Source organism: Microtus ochrogaster, linkage group LG2, assembly GCF_000317375.1.
Source record: "Microtus ochrogaster isolate Prairie Vole_2 linkage group LG2, MicOch1.0, whole genome shotgun sequence".
Taxonomy (NCBI): Eukaryota; Metazoa; Chordata; class Mammalia; order Rodentia; family Cricetidae; genus Microtus; species Microtus ochrogaster.
The window spans coordinates 40,789,302-40,811,958 of record NC_022028.1 but is presented as its reverse complement, the minus strand read 5'-3'; the positions used below and the strand labels follow the sequence as shown (position 1 = coordinate 40,811,958).

The following is a 22,657-nucleotide window of genomic DNA, read 5'->3' as shown; positions in this document are numbered from 1 at the left end:
AGCTCAGGGACCCATTTTAAAGCGAGAGAAGACTGAGACACAGAGCTCAAGTCTCACAAAGGACAAGTCACTTAGCCGGGAAGCAAAGGGACCAGGGTGGGGAGCCTGGGGGAGAGGACTTCGGATCCTCTGTTCTCTACCTCTTCGTTAAATGTTCCTTCCTCAAAGCCTACGCCTGTGCGCAGCACTGTGCCGTGGGATAACACTGACCCGCTAGCTTGATTTCAAATTTTGTGGTCCACATAAAATTCAGCGTGTGCCTCCAAAGCCAGGTACCCAGCATTGTACATTTACAAAACCAAACAAATGAACAGGGCCTATCAGAGAGTGGTTTCGGAGATACTCCTTGCATCAAATTAGGCTGACTGATATACTGGACTGATCCCCACCCCCATCCCACTCCTGCCCAGGACTGTTCGGTTTGGAAAGATAGAAATTAGAGTCTGAACCTTGGCAATCTTGTATTTGTTTAAGTGCCATTTTTTTTTTTTTGATCAACGTGGCTACCAGACACCAAGTCACCAGCCTTACCTACGAGTGCAACCAAGTGTGGCAGGCAAAATCTGTTTGCCAAGGCAATTAACTCCAGGGGGTCCAGGTCCAAGTTGGGCGACAACTGCTTGGTGTAGAGGTATTCCAACACCGCCTGCATTGACGTCTTGTTTATACTGGGGAGATGCACCTGCAACAGTGTACAGACGGTTCAGTGCGCCTGCAGAAACCAGGGACTGCTCACCTGCTGCTTGCTAGGGGGCTGATAAGCATCCCGACCACGTGACCTGATTGGCTCCGAGGCTGCGCTGAGAGGGCCTTTCGGTATTTATGGCTGTAAACCTACCGGTTTGATTTGTAGGTGCAAGAGAGAGCGTTGCTACCTGACGGAGCCTGGTGTGGCATGTTTTCAATGGCTAATTGGGCCTATAAATCAGACAAATGGGTCGTAAATGTGTTATGACATTATGGGCCCTTCCTGTCAAGAACCTGAAGATACTCGGTTGTGGAGCGAGAAATCTTTCGGCATGTGACATGCACTGGGAGCTGTTAGCTGGACTGCTACAGACATGACGGATCCCCTCTCTCAGGTGGCCATGACCACACTAGCGGTACAGGGACACACTGCATTCTGATGACCCTTCAGTGTCTGCCAGCATGGTGTCTATACGTCAGTATTCTCTCCCACAAGCACACGGGGCCAGAACTACAGATATATCACTGGGTCTCTGCAGAGTAGAGTAGCCAAAGAACTCCTGCTTGGTACACCTGGAGACATGGTTTGAGCTGGATGCGGGGCATGATCCCCTGAGAATGCCCACAACCTCTTGTCCCATGTGTGTGGAGCTTTTGTTTATAACACATTATACTTTCTAAGAGGCCAGGGAATGAATGACCTGAGGCCTCCGTCCTATGTGGAGGAGGGGGGCACAAATCAGTGGGGTTACACATTGTGTTTCAGATCTTCACTAACTCCGTGGGGGGTGATTTGAATGAAAAGGGCTCCCACAGGCTCATAAGGAGTGGCACTTTTAGGAGGTGTGGCCTTCTTAGAGTAGGTGTGGCCTTGTTGGAGGAAGTGTGTCACTGGCGGTGGGCACTCAGGCTTCAGAAGCTCAAGTCTGCCTAGTGGCTCACCTGCTCTTCCTGTTGCCTGCCGATCAAGATGTAAAACTCTCAACAATCTCTCCAGCACCATGTCTGCCTGTGGGCCAACATACTTCCCGCCATGACAATAATGAACTGAACCTCTGAACTGTCAGCTACCCCCAATTAAATGTTTTCCTCCATAACAAGCACTGTGGTCATGGTGTCTCAGCACAGCAATCAAACCCCAACTCATACACTCTACAGGGTGGGGACTGACAGGGTACAGAATGACGCCCTTTGTTTTTTGGACTGGAATGCAGATTTAATAGAAGATTCTATGCCCAGCTTTCTGTACACACCATCTAATATGATTCTTACATCTGTCCTTGGAAGAAAAGACTATTAATTTTGCTGTTTTATGGGCAAGGACACAGCAGTCAAGAAAGCTAAGTTTCATGCCCAGGGTTGCAGGGTTAGTCAGCCATGACTGGGATTTAAACCTAGGGAGCACAATTCTGAAGTTGCGTAACCCGGAGTCTCCTTATGCCAGTGCTTTGGGTTGCAGAGCAATAAAGCCTTGGCTCTCACAAGTAGTTCTGGGAACTACAGTTCTAATTTGAAAGGATGAAGCATTATAGACTTCTTACTCTGATGCTTTAACAAAACAGAAGACAGCATATAAAAATACACTTCCCCATATATATATGTGTGTGTGTATATATATATTTATATATGCATGTATGTATTACTTATGGTTCCGTCTTTATGGATACATGACTATATCTGTGCTGTAGGATTAGTCACTTCATATATAAACACACATAAAGGGATCCTGTTGCAAATGCACCTGAACACGCATACATGTATCCCCTTCACATTCTATGTGGGCTCATGGACGACCTTCCCAGAGTAAAACTATTGCCATTTTTGATGTTATCCTCCTGGGTAGTCACCGGCCACATCGGAGGCAGAATCTACTTCCAGGCAGAGTTATTCTCCCACACGTCATGGAGGAAGGCTCCGAACAAACTTCTAGAAATATTAAGCAGGCTTATCCCCTGCTCTCAGACCCAGGTATCAAAACCAATGATGATTTGGTAAATAAACACCTGGGTTGTTACTACTGCTCATCATTTCCAGTGCCCAGGATAACCTCTGTGATGAGAGAATGCGAGGAGTCAAAACTGATATTAGGATCTTAAAATAGCTCCAAGCTAAGACTGTCGCTTGCCGCTGCTGGCGCTTCCACCTCTCCTGTCCCTTTGGTTTCCAGGACAGACTGTAACAACACAAGCTGGCTCATCTGTGACGTGCCAATGATGGCACAGAGCTGCGCATTCCCTTCCCCTAGCTGTGCCAAGCAGGAATAATTTCTTCCGCTGTGCATCTGACCTTGGGCATGCTTGTGCGTTTGCTTGCACACACATCTTTGTTTACAGGCATACACATTTATATAGTACTAACAACAAGCTGACAGAAGCCATAGGCTCCTCTATGTATGTAAACATATGGTGAATTTTTTTTCTCTAGAATGGTGTTTGGACTCATGGAATTTTTTTAGGTAGGTGGCCTTTTTTGCATACTTGAATGCTAAGGTGCAAAACTTTCATATTTGACCTATTTTATAGTAAAAGCACCCGTGTTTTATAAAACATTAAGAACTATGATCAGGGTAGAGAGCGTGTGCTGTCTCAGCTGTGGGGATCTGCTCTTCCAGAAATGGAGGTGTGCAGTGTGTCTTTAGGAGATAGGGAAAGAGTGTGTGGGCTGGCCCAGAGGTTTGCCAAAACACAGCCCAGGGGCACACCAATCAGTCCTGTGTGGCCCTCAGTAAGTCACCCACTCTCTCTGACCCTCAGATTCCCCATCTGTGACTCAGGAAGAATTCAGAATGCTTGCCAATGTTACTTCTTCACTAAGGCTGGGTTTTGAAACCTCTCAGATTCCCTTGGCTCTGTGTGCTTAGAGTGCTTGCCAGGTTGCTCAGCAAAGGTAAAATGGGCATCGGAAACACAGATGTGACAAGGGGCGGTTTCTGGGAACAGGAGACAGAGTCCAGTGAGCGCGGCCCTGGCTCCCAGAGGTCCTCAAAGGGCTCTGCTGTGTGTAATCGCCAGAGGCCAGCTGCTTCCCTTTCGCTAAGATGACGTCAACACCTTTGAAGGGATGACTCATTTTGGCAGATCATCTTAGGGACCCTTTAGGGGTAATCAACACATGAAAAGAAACACAAAACACTTTCATAACATGCATTTCCCCCTCAGTGCTGATGGCTTTTTATAAAGCAAAACAAAATTCAAATCCTGTTTCTGTGATCTCCATGCTTTTAGTTCACCATGTAACAATGGGGAGATCTACTTGCAGCCCCTGAGAATAGCAATCCAAGGGCAGAGCCACAAGAGACGGCATGACGTCCGCAAACCTATTCCTTCAAAGCGACCCCAGAAAACACTCGGAGTGACCCAAAGAGGAGAACACTACCACCACCAGTGCCTGCATTCCTCTTTAGTTGGTTTAACATTGTCATTGCGAAGATTAGCGCAGACCATTAGGCTTGTAGCTAGAGACAGTCTCACACAGGGTGAGCGAGTATTCTAGAGCTAGCCCACTGCGGGCCATATCCTGGCAAGCATCTGAAGTAAACTGCTTGCTGAGTACCTCAGTAGGAAGGAACGAGACCTACTGGTACTTTAAAAAGTAATGAAGGGAAAAAAAAAAAAGCAAAATAGAAATGTCTTCTTCTATATTAAATGATAAAATTTAATCTAACGTTCATGGCTCACTGTCCTCTTTCCTAGATATATGTGTGTAGAGGTCCTTTTTGTACCCTGAAAAAAATAAGGGCTGAATTTCAGGGGCTACGTCCGAGTTCCCCAAGACCAAACAGACTTGAAAGATGACCAAGGAGGGCTGGAAAGATGGATCGGTGGTCAAGAGAACTGGCTGCTCTTGCAGAGGATACCAGTTCTAAGACCAGTTCCAGGGGACCTGACGTCCTCTGCTGACCTCCTTGGGCACTACACATAGCTGGACATCACATGCAGGCAAAGCATCCATATACAAAAATAAATAAATAAATAAATCACAAAAAGATCAATAAAAAATTAACAACGTTAAAAAGATGACCTAGAAAGGCTAATTCCAAGAATAAGGAAAGAGCAAAGTTCTTCCTGGAGGATTTTGTGACCATTTCATGAGGCTCACTTCTATCTGTGACGGCTGCCACCTTCCTGTCTTAGATTAGAAAACAGGCTCCCAGTTTCTTTATTTGCTTCTGGTCTTCCTTCCTTCCTTCCTTCCTTCCTTCCTTCCTTCCTTCCTTCCTTCCTTCCTTCCTTCCTTCCTTCCTTCCTTCCTTCCTTCCTTCCTTCCTTCCTTCCTTCCTTCCTTCCTTCCTTCCTTCCTTCCCTCCTTCCTTCCTTCCTTCCTTCCTTTTTCAAAATGCGGTTTCTCTGTGTAGCCCTGGCTGTCCTGGAACTTGCTATGTAGACCAGGCTGATCTTGAACTCAGAGATCTGCCCACTTCTGCGACCCAAATGCTGGGATTAAGGGTGTGTACCACCACCGCGCAGTGGCTGTCAGCTTCTCAATCTAGAGTTGTTATGGGACGAGCGCCCTTACCCTCAGTGGGAGAATTTAAAGGGGTGACACCGTTTGCTGGGCATTACCTATCTGCTCCAGGCATGGCACACGCATGTCTCTGCTTAGTTTGCCCTCGCGAGAACGCTCACCTGTCATTCTCATTTAGTAGCCGAGGAAGCAGATTTAAGAGAAGGCTGGCCACTGGCCCCAGGTCACAGCCACACTGAGATAAAAGTTCATGAGCACCTCTTATGGTCTCTCTTAGAAACAGAGAGAAGGGACAAGAAGTGGTCATGTCACCAGTGGATGACATTGCTAGAGCTCATGAAATTTTGGTGATTTGGTTAATGGTCTTTTTTTTCTTTTCTCTTTCTTTCTTTCTTTCTTTCTTTCTTTCTTTCTTTCTTTCTTTCTTTCTTTCTTTCTTTCTTAATTAGTGCAATCTCTGCCCGCATTAGTTTTAGCTTCAGTCCTTAGAGAGGAGGGGAGGGCTAGGACCCAAGTTCCTTTGAACCAGTGGCCACATCCTGCCGGCCAGTCGCCACATAAGGCGTGTGTGCTCACCCAAGCACGGCTAGGTTTCGTTTTGGTTACCTCTGCTGCACATGTTAATCTGGAGAGATTAGAGGTCCCTTCTGTGAAGGGATAAAGGGGATTAATTAGTGTCCCCTGGGTCAGCGCTGATACTGTTGCTCTGAGCCGGGGGTCCTGACCTTGATCATAGGCTCCACTCACATAATGACACCAACAGCAGGTGTGGTGGGGCTGGACAGACAGGGACACACACCAGAAAAGGCCAACCCTGGGAGGGCCTATGGAGGGGTAACTACCCTGATCGTTCTTGTCAGAAAGCAAGACTCCCATCCGCATCCCTGTTAACCAATCTTTGTTGGCTAGGCTGGACTAAATGCTCAGGAATTACTTCATAGATACAGACAGCTCACACCTCACAACTACATCCGGGTCATGACTGACTGCTTTACTGAGGGAGACCTGGAATGCAGAAGTCACTTGTTCCAGGCCGTCCAGCCTGGGGGTGAAGAGTTACGTTTTTTTGGATTGCGGGGGCGGGGCGAGGAGGGGAGGCTCTTCTGTGTAGCTTCCTAGCACGGAGAAGCCTCCCTTTAAACTCTCAATCCCTTTGAGCACACTGGAGGGAGACTTAGCAAATCAAAGAACTTCCTGATTTCTTAAGGATGCCAGAAGAGACCGCTGGGATAATTCTAAAGTGTTCCCCCCCACCCCAAAGGGCAGGACTTGTTTCTGGGGTCTGATTAGGCAGCAGCTGTGTTTCTTTCTGGAAGCAGGGGGATGGCCCAGTGACCTTCTCGGTCCCAGCCATTCCTGGGCTTGTGATTCTAGGATTCTGTTTCCCTACTTGGAGATGCAATGCAAACTCCCGGGGCACCTTGGGAGAGCTCCGCTGCACCCTGGGAGCACCCTTTGGAAAAGTTACCCTTTGTTTTCAGTCTTTCTGTTGACAGTTGGGAGAGATGCTGAGCTAAGCAACGCTAGCCCCCAAGGACAGTAAACTTGATGGGGTGTCCCCGTGTTATTTTTTAGAAAAAAGAAAAAAAAAAGATGTTAAGGAAATATTGCAAAACTCAACAGAATTGTTTGCTCCACCTATACTTATTTAGAAATACTTGAATGGATTTTCTTTTTTTTCCCCTGGCGATTTTGTATGAAGATAAAGACAGCGTCTTTGAGAAGCTGCCTAAGACATTCTAAGTCTTTTCTTCTGTAGGGTAGGACTCTTCTGCTTCTGCTGGACCCACACTCTTTGAAAAGCGTGCCAGAGCAGCGAGCATTCAACCACCTCTCATTTCCTTACCCCAAACAAACGCGCCTAGCTACCCCCTCCCCCTAGCAAGGTGGGAAAATTGGGGCTGAGCCTCCAATGGCATTTCCCCCAGCCTAGCGACTGGGTTGGGCAAGGTCTCCTGTCTGATTAAGGACAGTGCTGGCTCTCCATTGACTGAGGATCTTTTTACTTTCCCACAGAAGACAGGCTCTTGTCCTTGATTTTGATGGTACCTGGCTGCCTTGTTAATTTTTGTAAAGGAAGTATGGCCAGTCATGACTCCTCAAGTGTGAGCCTGCATGCTAAACACCTCCTGATCTCACTCTATACTGACCAACAGCCTCCTGCTCCCCACACAGCAAGTATGACTTCACCCTGAAGCCCAACCTGAGGGACTATTTCACGGAGCTGTTAGAAGGGAAGCATCTGGCTGCTTCCACATTCTGGGCTTCCGAGGCACCTACCTCACTGTTGGCGCTTTCCACAAAGGACCCCCCGAACATGGCGGCCATCCACTCGCAGCTACAGATCAATAGTGGCTTGTGGGCACGGATGGCTCCATCATCCAAGGTAAATGTCACATCTGCCAAGGATCGAGGAAACAAAACTGTGAACCACTTTTGCAAGGGGTTTCACCCTAGTCTTCTGCTCCGTATATATCCATCAAACTGTATCTCTTGCTCGTGACTCTCAGGTCTACAGATCCTGCTCCAATCCGTACTTCCTAAACATCCAGCTCCAACATCAAGGAGGGTACCTTGAAAAATTGCCCACAGGATCATAACACGAATTCTCAGGGTCAGGAAGTAGCAGAAAGGAGAGGATGATCTTTTTGTGTTTTAGAGTTGGGATTTGCACAGAGGTTGACACATTTACACATACATAATGACGATCCTGGTGCTGAAAGGTGAATTTTAAACATGAAATTAGCAGATGTTTCAGATACCTTGTATACACAGCCTGTAAGTGATTTCAATCAACATGGTTCATTGTTGAAGTCGCTGTACCTTTGTAAGATAACCTTTCAGATGAACTAACATTCATGGTTGCTTGGGGACCACTGTGACCAGTGACTGGGATAAATGTTGTTACTTTAATTCTGTCCTGTCAAGACCGGCATGAAGTTTTCACACGCTGACACTCAAAAAGTTGGAGTTGGAATTTGGAGCATTTTGGGTCTTGGATTTTTCAGGCTCTGGGGATGGATGTTCAGCACATACAAGACTGGTTCATCTATTGCTTGTTACTGTTTAACCTCAAGTGCCCTGCATACCTATCTCCCTCTCTCCCTCTCTATCTATCTATCTATCTATCTATCTATCTATCTATCTATCTATCTATCTATCTATCTATCCACACACACACATATGTATGTGTATGTATGTGTCTCTGTGTGTGTGTGTACTAACACATCATTTCCAATTTCTTTATCATGAAATTCTTTTTTGTTTTTTTGTTTTTTTGTTTTTTTTTTGTTTTTCGAGACAGGGTTTCTCTAGCTGATTGCAGCTAAGAAAATGGAACAATGTCCCAATGCCATCCATTATGTACCTCAGATGTCTCAGTCACCCCTGAAGTGACATGCCAGGGCCTCTCTTTCGTAAAGGAGTCCCACGGGGACCCCCATTTTTGCTTGGCTCACCTGGGCAGTTAGAGAGGGATTTAGTCAGCTTTCATGCCTACCAGTTAATGGAGCGCATATTTGCAATACATTCTTTTCAGTAACGCGCACAGAGCTGCTTCTGCACCATGGCAACCAATGTTTGTAGTAAATGTTACCCACTCCTTGCTTTAAAATGAATAGAGTGACTCAGCGTCAGGTCACGGAATATGAATGCGGAGTTGCCGTGGCAGGGATTATGGGAGACAGAGACGAAAATAGAGGTAGCCCGGTAAACAGAGCTCAGGAAGTCAACTTGTGCAGTGAAGTCCACTTCCACTCCCCCACACACCCACGTCCCGAGACAAAGATTCTAGAATAAAAAGAGTATACATGTACCACAGACAGAACAAAGCAAAGGCCAGTAAAACAGACCGGATGCAGTCTCTAGGGAGTTTGCTCTTGGAAGGACACCAACGGCTGTGCGTGGCATTAGTTTGTCAAGATGAAAGAAGAAAGATCAGGACTCAGGAGTACAGGGGCACAGACAGGAGAGTGGCGGGGGTGGTGGTGGTAGTGGTGATGGCAGTGGTAATACACCATTCCCCGGGGGCTTCAGTGACCTTATGACCAGAGGTCAATGGAGAAGAATAGAACAATGGGCACTGGTCAGAGAACAGATCCCAGAGCCTGGAAGTTCACGTGTCAAGCCCCTGGAGAGAGGCTCAGAGTCACCTGATCTACCCTGAGTGCTGGAGGTTGAGGGACTAGGTCTCTGTCGTGGCAAGGCTTGGGTTCTTGCCCTCCCTGCTGCCACTTAGCTGACAAAGTGACCTGGCCCCTCGGGGGCCATTGCTTCTCAACATCTGTAAGGTAGAAGGACTACCTCTCAGGTCTGACCAGGGTTAACTTTGTTAATTATCTTCTTTATTCTGTTAACTTTTTTCAGTCTCATGCTGTCTAGCTAGCATTTATGACCCCCACCCCCACCTGGCACAAAGGCCTCGATGGCTCACAGGGGCCCTGCTCACCTGAGAACGTGCCCTTGCTGAGACACTCTTTGATCCGGTTGGCTTTCCTGACGTGGAAGGCTTTCGTGATCTCCTGGTTCATAAAGGCTTCCTTGTTCACGATATTCTCCACCATCATCCTCAGGTCGAACATCTCCAGGATCTCGGCCATCTGAGCCAGTCCCAGCAAATCTTTCTCCTTCTCATCCAGCTGCCCCGTGTAGAGGAATCGCAGCAGGGTCCGGAAAGGGCTGGACTGCATCGATGAGTCCAGCCTGACCACGGTCACTGGGCCTACCCGCTTCGAAACGGGGTTGACCCGCATCTCCCTGTGCATGCTGACAAACCCCTTGCTCCAGCCGGACAGGGCCTGTGCCTCAGAACCCGAGGCTTCCGTCTGCAAAGTCAGACTCTCCAACAGGACCTGGCCTGAAGAGGCCCCTGGGCCAGCCTGAGGGATCCTCTGGGGACTTTTTCCCCCTTCCTCGGCTGGGCTAATGCTTTGCACCCGCCCCTGACAATCCCTGCATGGCACCTCTTCTCCAGCTCCTCCACCCCAGCCAGGGGATTCCTCACACTCCATTACAAAAAGGTCGTAGAATTTGGAAGAAGAGGTAGCGAGGTAAATGCGGTGCGCGAAGATGTGCTCCTGACCCTGGAGAAGGAAGAGGACGTCGGCGCACAGAGGGTTGTCCAGTAAACAGGCGGCATCGCTGGTCCCCGTGGACGGGCACTCAGGGACCTTGATGACCGGGGGAGGGGCTTTCGGAGGTAGGAAGGGCGCCTGAAGCAGAGGCTTCTGGACTTTTTTCAAGTGGGATTTCCAGAACTGCAGGTGCCGGCGGGAGATGAGGGCTGCGCGGATGGCGTTGTCGAACACGTCCTTGATGCCAAACTGGTCAAATACGCTGGTCTCGTAGTAAGGGATGCCGAGTTCCTTCGCCACCTCTCGGCCTTTCTCTGGGGGTAAAATGTCACCTCTCTTTATGGGCCTGGAATAAGAGAATTAAGAGAAAACGCATTTAATCAACCTTTTTTTTTTAAAGGAAAAAAAGGAGGAGGTGCATAGTGTCTAAATTTTTAGATTCCTAGTCGAATCAGACAATTAACCCATTCGCTTCTTAAATTTTTACATTTAAAATTCTTTAAGAGTCCCGAAAATTCATAGTCAATGGATACTCCAAGATAAAGAATTTATTACTGCAGAAAAAGCATATGCTGTTAGCAGTAACTGAGATAACAAAAGGATTGGCCTTTGCTATCTATGTGGTCTTGAGCAAGATGTTTAACCTCTTGGAGCCTTAGTTTTCCATCTTTGAAGAGCACGGGCCCTTAAAGAAGAGGTTTAAATGAGATAATAAAAATGCCTAGCATTGTTTTTGGTGCTTGATAAAAAAGGTATCGCTGCCATGGTCATCTCCATCACTGCAGCGTTTCAATTTTAGAACTTCATAATGTATCTCACTTACACCATCTGAGAGTTCTCTAAAGTTCTGCTGTCACTCACTCTGTGGTAAGAAGAAACAGAGGCAGGAAGCTCAATGGGTCTGACTACCGTGTCTAGAAACTACTATTGGATCCATGAATCCTCTTTCATGTAGTCCCCCCCTCTTTCCATCAGACCCTCAGGGATCTTTTCTTTGGGCTGGTACACGAATCAGTTAGTTGGCCTCTGTGGTACTTTGAAGGTAATTGGCCCCTCACAATCTCACAGGGAGCTGCACTATTAGGAGGTGTGGCTTCGTTGGAGTGGGTGTGGCCTTGTTGGAGGAAGTGCGTCACTGTGGGGGCGGGCTTCTAGGTTTCCTATGCTCCGGACACCTCTCAGCGTCTGAGTCGCCTTCCTGTTCCCTGCAAGTCAAGATGTAGGCAGCACCACATCTGCCTGCATGCCACCGTGCTGCCTGAATACCATCAAACTCTCTGCCATGATGATAATGGACGGAACCTCTGAAAACTGCAAGCAATTAAATGTGTTCTTTATCAGAGTTGCTGTGTCTTTTGACAGCAAGGGCTCTGACTAAGGCAGCCTCTCTTCAGAACTCGAGCTTGAAGCTCAGAGTTCCATCACTGCAAGAAAAGCACTAAAATCGCATGGGTAAGGCCGAGCCTGCAACTCTGTGTCAGTTTCTCCTGTTTTCACAAAGCGGGTGGAACAAAGCCCACACCCTTTTGGTCTGGCACACAAAACTCATTTACAATTTAATCAAACCCAGGAAGGCCAATATAAGCAGTGCAGTGCTGGGCTTGTGACATAACCAGGGAAAGATTCCAGAACCGACAAGATGTGATTTGCTACAAGTTTTCAAGAAACACACAGTGGATTCTGAAAAAAGAAAAAAAAAAAAGCTCTTAGAAGTTGATCTTAAATACTTTGCCTTTGACACCAAAAGTCATACGCTTCCCAGGCTCTGGTCCAGGAGAACAATGATAAAACTGGATGGAATTTGGATTTGAAGACCTGGAGGGAGGGAGGGAGGAAGAGAAAGAGAGAGGGAGAAAGGGAGGGAGGGAGGGAGGGAGGTCACACCTCAGGGTGCTGACAAGGATGGAAAGATCCAGGGAAAACGGTTCGACTTTAAGCCTCTTCCCGTGGGCCTTGTGTGATCTTTGTCCTTGGGGCTGACTTGAAATTTGCTAATTGATTAACCCAAAGTTTAGCTCTGATGCCCTACTTCATAAACACTCCAAGTCGCTCTACGTAAGGGATGGTCCTATCTGCTGTTGGCCTGTTCTGCCACCCTCTCCACTCCGCCACCCACCCCCACCCCCAGGTGATTCTGAACATTCCATTTCTAGTCCAGGCATGTAGGAACAGAGGGATTGTGGAGAGCGAACAGGAGATGCTCTCAACAGTTTCCTCCAGGATGTATGGGGAGCACCACAAACTGTCTCCTCTAATGTTGTCACTGCAATAGGATAAAAAGGGGGGACCGGAGAAGGCTTGTGTAAGCCAGTTAGGTAAATACTAAAGCAAGGCATTGCTATCAGAGCTTTGGGGGAATTTTGTTCTTCAGCAGAGAATATGGGTGTGAAACAGACAAAATTGTTTTATACAAGAATACCTTCTGAGAGCATAGGTTTTTAAAATTTCTTATTTCTTTCTGAAACTGGTATCCACACTGCATGTACTAAAAAAACACCCTAATTAAAAAAAAAGTTTTGATACTTTGTTAACATAAGGATTAGACACATTTAATATGTCTTGTTTGCTTTCTTTTTAAAAAAGGTCTTAGGTATTTATTTTATGCATACATGCACTTTATCTGCATGGACAACTTTATGCCGGAAGGGGGCATCAGATCCCACTAGAGACAGTTGTGAGCCAGCATGTGGTTGCTGGGACTTGAACTCAGGACCTTTGGAAGATCAGCCAGTGCTGCTGAGCCATCTCTCCACTCCTTGTGTTTCCTTTTTTTGCAAGTAAAACTCCATGTGATTTCCAGGTGTTTGCTTTTGTTTTGTTTATTGAGCCAGGGTCTCACTGTACAGCTCTGGCTGGCCTCGAACTTGCTACACAGATCAAGTTGCCCTCAAAGTCATGGAGATCCTCCTGCCTCTGCTTCTCAAGTGCTGGGATTACAAGGGAGGGTGCCATTAGGCACAGCTGTGCATGGTTTTTAAAAACCGGACACTGGCCCAGTCCTAGCAGTGTGGGCCTGTAATCCCAGCCACTCAGGAGGCCGAGGAAGGTGGGTCACAAGTTCAAAACCCAGCTGTGCTACAGAGTAAGCACCAGATCAGCTTAAGAAATTTAGTGAGACCTTGCCTGGCTCTAAATAAAAAGTAAAACGAGGAATGGGGATATGGCTCAGCGGTAGAATGTCTGGTCTGCCTCGAATGTAGAAGGCCTTGGGCTCACTCTACAGTACTGCACAAAACACCAGAAGCCAGAAAAATGCTAGCAACCACCACACCAACACCGATCTAGACGTGTGGCCTTGGGAATGAAAGCCCATCTCTGTTGGGATGGCTTGCTGGCCAACAACTGCAGCTGATCATTCTGAGCCTTAGTTTATTTTATTCTAATCAGGCATGGTTTCAAGAACGATGCCGTCCTGGGTGGCTAACATTTTGTATAGGACTTCACTCAAACACAGTCCTTCATCCAAAGCATTTCTACACGCCCCAGTTCTTATGGTGAAATTCCCCGTGACCCTGGTGAGTGTGGGGAGACATCAGGATGCTCGCTTCATGACGAAATGGCTGACCAACTTTGCGAAAAGTCTATGGCCGGCCGATAGGTGTAGTCTCAGTGGCCACTGAAAATCTAAGCTGCCCATAAACTACTTTCTCACTGAGGAGCCAGCTGCAGGCGGGGTCCTCGGCTTACCTTGCTAAGGGGCGTCTGGCCCTGTTGACAGCTTCCAGGTCGGCATAGCGGAGGTCAAGCTGGCAGCCGACCAGGACGACAGGCGTTCGAGGGCAAAAGTGCTTGATTTCTTGATACCACATGGTTTTCACATGATTGAGGGAGTTGGGGTTCGCGATTGAAAAGCAGAGGACCACAACATCAGACCTGAAAGGCAACCACAAGATGAAGCTCACATCACCTTCCCCCGCGTCTCCCTGGCCCTCCCTTACGGTCCCTCTCTCCCCCCGCTTCTCTGACACCATCACGTCACAGTTGAAATAATATTTTTTTTAAAAAAGGGGGCTGAATAGGAAACACATCTATGAGTCATGCAGACAGCCTGCTAAGCCCCCACATTCCAGCCCTGCCCCAGCCTCACGGCTCATTTTCACACCTCGCTGTGGAATGCGGATGTGCCCGGGGGTTCCCCATGGAGTGACTTTCCCAAGAGATGGCTGTCCAAAGGGGTTCTGTTCTGGAATTCCCACATGCTGAACTATTTCTGCTCGTGAGAAATAGTTGCAAGATAAAAGGAAATGATCAAGACCCCCCCCTGACCCCCTGAATAAAACACAAAGGCGGAGATGTCCGACCCCATGAGAGAAAGCGAACAGCCGGTGGAGATGTTGGTAGTATTTGCCGCACGGCGTCAGCAAATACAAAGAAGGAGGTCGGCCCTTCTTGCTCACGCACACAGATCCGAAGCACGTCCCCTTATCTGCTTCCAAACAGAGAAACCCTGACTTGGCAGGAATTTGGATTTTTTTTTTTTTTTTAACTAGGTATAAAGCAAGAGGATGAAGTCAGTGGAAGACTTAGATGGCCAGGAGCCATGACATTCGGCCCCTCCCGTGTTATATAGGTGATACACGGCAGGAAAAGAAGGCGAGGGGAAGGCTTCTGCTGAAATTTGACATTGGGAGCTTCCATTTTTTATAGTGTAACTTACCATTCTAGAAGTCAAAGAATTGCTGTATGATACAGTTGCTCAAATATGGTGCTTGGTGGTAGCTGGCAAGCAGGAAAACAAACCTCCCTTCTAGGCTAAAATATGCCGAGAGATTTTTTCTAGAACAGCCAGGCAGGAGAAGTGAGAACAGGACTTTTATGCTCGGGGAGTCAAGACTTTCTTGCAAATAAACTCAGCAATAAACTCGTGATTTTTATGAGATGTTAATTTTTTGCCTTTATTGTTTATGTAATGGGAAGAAGCAAGTCTATGAATCAAAAAAAATACCTCTTCTTGAATCATTAATGAGCTTTTCTTCCTACATATCAATGGAAACAAATATAAGCAGGCGGCCACCGAATTTCTGAGGAGAGTCACCTCTGATGCAGAGTGCAGCAGGGTGCTCGCATTAAATGTAATTCTCAAGTTGAGTCTTTCCTTGTATTTGCAGGAAAAAGAATTGCATCAGACCGCAGCAGCACAGAGGCAAAATTCCTGAGTTTAAGATGTTCTCACATTGCAAAAGAAAACCCAGGACTCAAAGTAAGTGACCGTGTTGTTCTGCATGGTGAGAATAATCTCAATGTGAAGGTATTACCAAAGGTTCCTGGAGGCTAGAATAATATGTAAATAATCTGTGTAAAAATATGCATAAATACATAAGTGAGAAGCAGGCGTATCTTGTCTTTGAGATTCTGATTTAGTTACTAGAATATTCTGTGATCAAGTCTTACTTCCAATCAGCGTAAATAACAGTATCCAGTAAAGCCAAGAAGTCTTTGAATATTACTTTTTTTTTCTCACAAGTTTAGTTTTCTATCATTCATCATCCTGTTTATATTGGGTATGTAATGGCGTCCTATCAGCTCGGTTCTGATCGTAAGGTAAAGCTACCACAGAATTTTGGCATGGTGAGAATAATATGTGTGGCTCAGCATCTCAGACAATGAATTAGGCAAGTACATCCCTTGTCCAAGTTGAGGACTCCTTTGTGTGTGCGTGTGCGCGCACACATGTGCGTGCACGTATGTGAAATACATATCATGCTTTTGTTCTAATTGGTGCCTTCAGTTTCCCTGTCAAGGCATGCAGCTGTCAGGGGACTCATTCGAAGAACTTCATTTCTATGACAGACATGTAACTAAGTGTCAATCCTGCCGTTTAAATGTATGATGTAGCAGGTGAGGTTTGGAAACCAGAGCTGGCTTGGTTGCCAAGGTAACTGAGATACCACTCTTGACACGGAACACAGGGGAGTTTCTAGCCGGAGAATGTGCAAGCAAGCCCAGACAGGACCTGGGAGGGGTGATGGACCAATGGAGTCTTCTGACAACAGCACCAAGGCAATGATACGGTGCAGGTCCAGAGGCATCAGTGAGTGTCCTGCCATGTCACTTCCGTGTCTAAGTGCTTGAAATCTGTGGGGGGAACTGGGAAGAGAGCCAACATTCTGCACACATGTTGCCTCGGGATTTAAGAGTAATATGCATTGAGAACACTATTATAGATGTTCAAATAACCCACTGAGTTAAAATCCCAGAATATTTTTCTTTTTTCTTTTTTCTCGAGACAGGGTTTCTCTGTGGTTTTGGAGCCTGTCCTGGAACTAGCTCTTGTAGACCAGGCTGGCCTCAAACTCACAGAGATCCGCCTGCCTCTGCCTCCCGAGTGCTGGGATTAAAGGCGTGCGCCACCACCGCCCGGCTTCTTTTGTTTTCTTACCTGGCTGCTAAGAGAACTTATTTTAGACTGAAATCAGTTAATAGTAAGATCATATACTAACTACTAACTTGCTTTTGTTTCAACCACATTGATTGATTAGATACAAACGTGGGAGAAGCCTGGTGTGTGCCGTGTGGTGTGTGCTCTCCTCAGGTCTTGCCATCCAAAGGGGAAATTGCAGCAAAGGCTGAGAGCCAATGGTCAAAGAGACGGGGCTATAGACAGAGGTGCCCGTGACGCCCTCTTCCAAATGCCCTTTCCTAACTGGCAATATGCCAGCACCCTCTGTGGTCTCACACCCATTAAAATCAAATAACATGAACAGACACAGAGGAGGAATGGATAGGGGTGGGGAATGGGAAGAGAGTGGGAAGGGGGAACTATAGCCAGGATAAATTTAACTAATAACAAAAAAATAAAAACTCAAATAATATTAACTACCTCACTGAGTTAAAAAAAAAAAAAACAACCCAGAAAGTAAATAGCGTATAAATATTTGAACACTTCAAAAAAAAAAAATCAAGCAACTATTTAGAGAATTCCATCTATTCCTTTTAGATGCCAGCTTTTCTTTCTACCTAGTTCAAGGCAGGAGACTCGCAGCTAAGAATATCTCCAGTTTGGGGCAGGATTCCAAGGAGTTTGGAGATAGGCATTCTTGTGTGGGGACTGTTTAGTGTCTGACATAAACCCGTATTTAAAAATGCCACTCCCAGGGAAGAGAAATAGGGGAGAGCAGCTTCTAGAAGTTCGGTCTCCATGGCTCTGTTATTGTTTGGTTTTGTTTTGTTTCATTTTGCAGAGTGGGTTTAAAAATAATCGTGGACAATGTGAGGAGGATGTCTCCACAGGCTTGGCGGTAAGGGTTGTCTAGAAGTGATCTCAGACTCCATTTCAGTTGTGAAAAGAATGGTCGGATTTAAATGGAATTCTTGCAGCTTCCCGGGGTGGAAACCAGGAGCACTCAGAGACCAAGCCCTGGGTGGATGGGACTTTAAACCTCAGAATTTCAAGAGTGAGAAGGGGCGCAGGAGGAAGGTTGGGATGCATATTGTATTGATTTCTAATTTTAAAAAATCATGACTGGGATAAACGGGCTTATTAGACAAAGTCAAAAACACACAGGGCTAAGAATGCACCCTTTTGTCCATTAGCACATAGAATCCGCGAGTGCAATTTTTTTAAAGAGAAAAAATGATTGCTTGTTCCTAAGGGAGAATTATCAGTTTGTTTCACTTGGGTGTCTATCAAGTCAGGTCTACAAAGTAACATATTTTGGCTGGTTAAAATTGGTCTGGAATCAATGGTAGAGCCATTGGGCATGTCCAGCATCAGAAGAGAGAGGCAGGGGTGGGAGAGGGGCCAGGTCACCCAAGACTGTAGGGGCCCAGGTCAACCTTAGCTGTGTCTGTTTTTCTTTGTTGTATATTAAATAAACCCCAGAGGCATACTTTCCCTGTTATCTTTCGGGGGAGACACCGGCCAAAGACAGCATGTGAAGGGTTGTTAGAGATGCCAATGTGAAGTGTTTGTGCCAGGCCAGGGCTAATCTTTGTTGGAACATTAAAGAAATCCGAGAAAGGCCGTCCGTTCCACATACCTTGTCCGGAGCCAGACTCAACACCAAATAGCAGGGGTCTCCAAGGCTGTTTTTACAAGCACAGGCTATTGGTGGAAAGAGCTTGGAGAAGCTACCAGAAGCTTAAAGGCACAGATTGTTAGGAATACCATTTCTATATTCGTTCCCATCTCTGCTGGGCCCCTCGGCCTTGCCACGGGCGTCACGCTGAAGGGCCTGTGGACCTAGGTTTCTTTACCTTATCTCTCGTTAAGTCAATAAGGAACCCCGAAGTCACCTTTTATCTAAAAACCTCACATCAGACCTCTCTGACAGGCAATGTGAATGAAAACGTATTCTATCTGGCCTTCAGAATGAAGGGAGTAGGGTGGCTGGCTGCATGCCCTTCTCCAGGGTGCTCGGCTCAGCGTGGACATGCAAGACTAACATTGAAGCGCAGAAGAAGCCTGTGCGATATTCCTCCAAGTTTTGTATGGGATTGCCTTCTTTTAATTACCCATATCTTCTCTTAAGACTTTCATTCTGTGTTCAGACCCTGCTACTTTATAAACCACTATTACCTACACCTACTTTAACTTTTCTAGGAGAGACCCCATGAGCTGTATACAGGTAGGGGTCATAGTCATATCCAAATGGGCTTTCTTTGCCAGTGCCCGGGCATCCACTTCTTGCCGAGATTCAAGCAAGGAGTTCCTGACCTCCAGGAGTGGGCCTTCGAGTTTCCTCTCCCTGCTGATCACTGAGGTAGGTTCTTCCCAGAAACCTTTCGAAACCATTCACACCGACCACACACTTCTCATGCACCGTACTCTGACCGTGTGACACACACAGACACATTGAGACAGCACAGGACAGCTGGGAGCATGGCAGAGGATCAGAGCGCGTGGCTCTGGGTTTTAGTAGGGGAGCAGCCTGGGTGTATGAGATGTGGAGGAAGTTGTCAGAGATGGTGCACATGACTGGGTTGGAGATGGATGCCTGGGGAAGCTCGAACTCATGGAGGATGGACAGAACAGGCCTGTGGGGGTAGGAGGTGGGGGTGCCTGGTTGGGAGCTCTGGGGAGAGCAGGGCAGAAGAACCATGCAGGGCCCCGGATGTGAGCGGAGTAATCAAGCCAATACTTTACCAAGAGCAGAGAGGCTTCTTTAAGTACAGATGTTATGTGGGGGAAACTGTCAAAACATCCTGAAATATATCCAGATTTGGGAGTGATTAGCATGCGTGACTATTGTAAATGCAGTTTCACCAGGAAGTGACAGGCTAGACCCGGCTCCCTCCACCCAACAGAAATCTGGCCAAAGCAAACCTTTAGAGTCTTAAGAGTCGGCAGGTAGCCATGACAGCCCGCCAGTGCCATCAGAAACTGCAGACAACAGTAGAGTATCCACAATGGCTGGTTCCCTCCACCCTAGCACAGATGCCACAGCAGTGAGCGGCCTTACCAACCAAAGTGGTGGGCTGTGACCATGGCCGACCTTGATCACTAAGGAGGATTTAGAATCACGTAGGATAGACACCTTTGCACGCGTCTGTGAGGGCAGGTTTCTGAGAAGGTTTATCTGAGGAGAGAAGACCTACCCTGAATATAACTGACGGTTGAGGCCTCAAACCGGAAAAACCTGAGAAACAGAGCTGAGCACCGACGTTCTTTTCTCTTTGTTCCCTGACGGTGGTTATCCTGGTGGCCACAGGTTGAACTACAGACCCGCTTCTTGCATAGAGCTGAGACCGGCGGTGTTTCTAGACTGTGAGCCCAGAGAGACCCTTGCTCTGTTAAGTTGCTCCTGTCAGGTATTCTGTGTCTGCCGTGGGAAAGCAACTGACACAGCTGTCATCTGGCAGCCCCAGGCCATTTGCTTCCCACACCACTACACAGTTAGGGTCTTCCATTTCAAGCCGTCATTACCAGGAGAAAGCAGAACAAGAGCAAAACTGAGTGGCGTCCCATCGACTTATTGAAACAAATGAAAGGCCTCATTGAATGCGTGGCTGATAGACATAAAACACTCTCCCAACTCCTGACGTTGGCGCTTCGGTCCTCTTTGGTTTTCCTCAAAGCTAAAATGCCAGAGACACATGGCTTTCCGTGCCGAGCAGCGAAGCCAGCTGCAGATCCAGGAAATCATGCATGTCTCTAGCAGTGCTGCTGGGTGGGAAGCCTCTGGGATTAATGCCCAGGAGGACTCTTATGAGGCCAAACTGTCAACTAGACACCTTTTCTGAGCTTGATGGGAAAGAGAGATTTCCGCCCAGACTTCTCAGTAATTCTCTGGAGTCTGAAGGTCACCAGGGGCTAGCTTTGTCCCGCATCCTGTCTCAGTTTACACTCATCTAGCCATTCCGTTCATACAGAACAGGGACAGCCCACGGCATGCAAGGCTCTCTTGGAGACACCGGGGACAATTGTCCTCACCTTGGCTATTCTTTTTCATGCCTGCCTAGTGGAGGATGGAGACAAGAGAGAAACCCGCAGAGCTGGTGATGCTACGTCAAGAGCCAACCAGAACGTGGAACAGAGAAAGGGGACAGCTGTATCAGGGGATAGAACTGAGGCCCTCTGGGGAGGCCCTCTCTGAAGTTGACATTTCTGGGAATAACTGAAAGGAAGGGAGGGAGCAGATATGCCAGCTGTGTGTGGGGAAAGAGTTCAAAGCCCTAACTAGTGACTCTTAGCAAAGGTGAGGCCCAGAGGCAGGCATGCCTAGGATGCCTCCCCGAGGGAAGAGGCCCATTGCTGGAGCACAGCGGTGAGGAGGAGGATGGGAGAAACAGAACCACAAAGAGGCTGAGGTGGGAGGATTCTCAGAGGAGTGTGACTTTGGCTTTTGGTGAGCCAGCAGGCTCCTGAGTGGTGCTCCTGAGTGGAGCATGCAATTTCTATTTTCATAAGCTGATGTTACTGTCGTGACACGATCGGATTAAACTGCTGACAGAGTGATCGAGGAGCAGGGGTCAGGGAGGGGAAAAGCCAGCAGAAGCAGGGGACCAGAGAAGAGACAGCACCTAAGAGGGGTGGTGGTACTCTTGCTTGATCTTGGGAGGAGAGACAGGTGCAGGGTGTGCCGACAGAGCTTGAGTGACCGTATCCAGGATGGGACCAAGTGGCACAAGAAGGTACCCAAGGCGTCTCGCTTGTGCTCAGCATGGTCCCCAGGGAACTGCTATAATGGATACAGCAAACTGCCCGCAAGTACCAGGAGCGAAAACATCTTCAGGATCTTGTTTTTCTTCCCCATGTTTCCTCTATTGCTCTTATCCCATTAAAAGGCTTGTGAGCTATCCAAGTGTACAAGGCTAAGGGGCCACAGATGTCTGCAGACTCTGAATCTAAAAGAAACGAAACTAGGCTACATAAAGTCGGGCAGGGGATGGGCTGGAGTTGAGGTCAGGAATGAGAACAGATTGTGAGCCATGACAGTTTTTCAGACTGTTGCTCCTGGAAGGCCGCCACGTGATGTCTTGGGGACACGAGCAGAGGTTAACCAGTTAAAACGCTTTCTTAAAAATGATTTGAATTTGTTTTAAAAATCCATTGACCGTTTTCTTAACTGCAGAGGAGCAACATTTTTTTTTTCCTCCAGGAATGAGATTATCTCCAGAAGCGAAAGAAAGGTAAAGAAAGAGAGCAGGGTGCTTTTTGGATTAATTCTAGGAGAGTCCAGCAAGATTAAGGCTCGGTGATGCCCTTGATTACAAAGATCATCTTGCTTTTAGAAATACACACACACACACACACACACACACACACACACACACACACACACCCCAACTTAATGAGTGTCTGAAGCCAGTAGGATAGACTTGAGAGACAATTCACTATTTTCTCTTTTTTTTCATTCATCTTCCTGCAGCCTTTGCACAGTTTTCTGGGCTGGGACAGAAGTCTGGGAAAAAGAGTGCAGCTGTAGACTTATAGTAGAGATGTTTGTCACCGGTGGCTGGTATTAGGAGCAGCTGGCAGGGTTATTAAACTTCCTAAGAAGAATAGCTGAGAACATGCTCTGTAGCAGACAGGACCAACTGGACAAATATGGAGACTCGCTCAGAACCCACCCAGAAGAAGACCTTGGAGGCTCCAGCCAGTGAGAGTGAGATCAAGTTTCATTTTGGCTCACAGCTATGCCTTTTGGTCTGGAGTTTCTGGAAGCAGGTTCCAGAATGACTGACCACAGAGTTACTCAACAGTCTCCTGCCTCTGACCCACCTAATCTGAAAGGAAAAGCACTGTGGCCTGGAATCTGTCTCCCCACCAGAAGATCTCGCTACAGAAACAACACACACTGATGGCTGTTTTTTCCTTTTTGCTTTTAATTCCTCTCACCCTGTATTGAAAGGTCAACGTTGGGAATTTAACTCAATTTGTAAAGCTTACAGTTGGTAAAGGAGAAAAAAAAAAGTCAGAAGAAGGCAGTCGTCATTGTTCCCTTTGTCTAGGCCAGCAGCGTCAGTATGTGACTCCTATTAGCATGTACACG

General features: G+C 47.2%; 1 protein-coding gene across 2 annotated transcripts in view; it reads right to left on the bottom strand.

Annotated features, from left to right (window-relative positions):
* The window catches only part of Rhobtb1 (Rho related BTB domain containing 1), a 66,036-nt gene that overhangs the window by 8,999 nt on the left and 34,380 nt on the right, over window positions 1-22,657 (bottom strand). For both annotated transcript variants that reach the window (XM_005360152.2, XM_005360151.3), the window contains exons 5-8: window positions 13,911-14,096; window positions 9,599-10,569; window positions 7,432-7,550; window positions 532-682 (exon numbers count right to left, since the gene is read on the bottom strand). In XM_005360152.2, coding sequence (XP_005360209.1) covers window positions 532-682; window positions 7,432-7,550; window positions 9,599-10,569; window positions 13,911-14,096 — 1,427 coding nt within the window. The remainder of the gene's footprint in view (window positions 1-531; window positions 683-7,431; window positions 7,551-9,598; window positions 10,570-13,910; window positions 14,097-22,657) is intronic.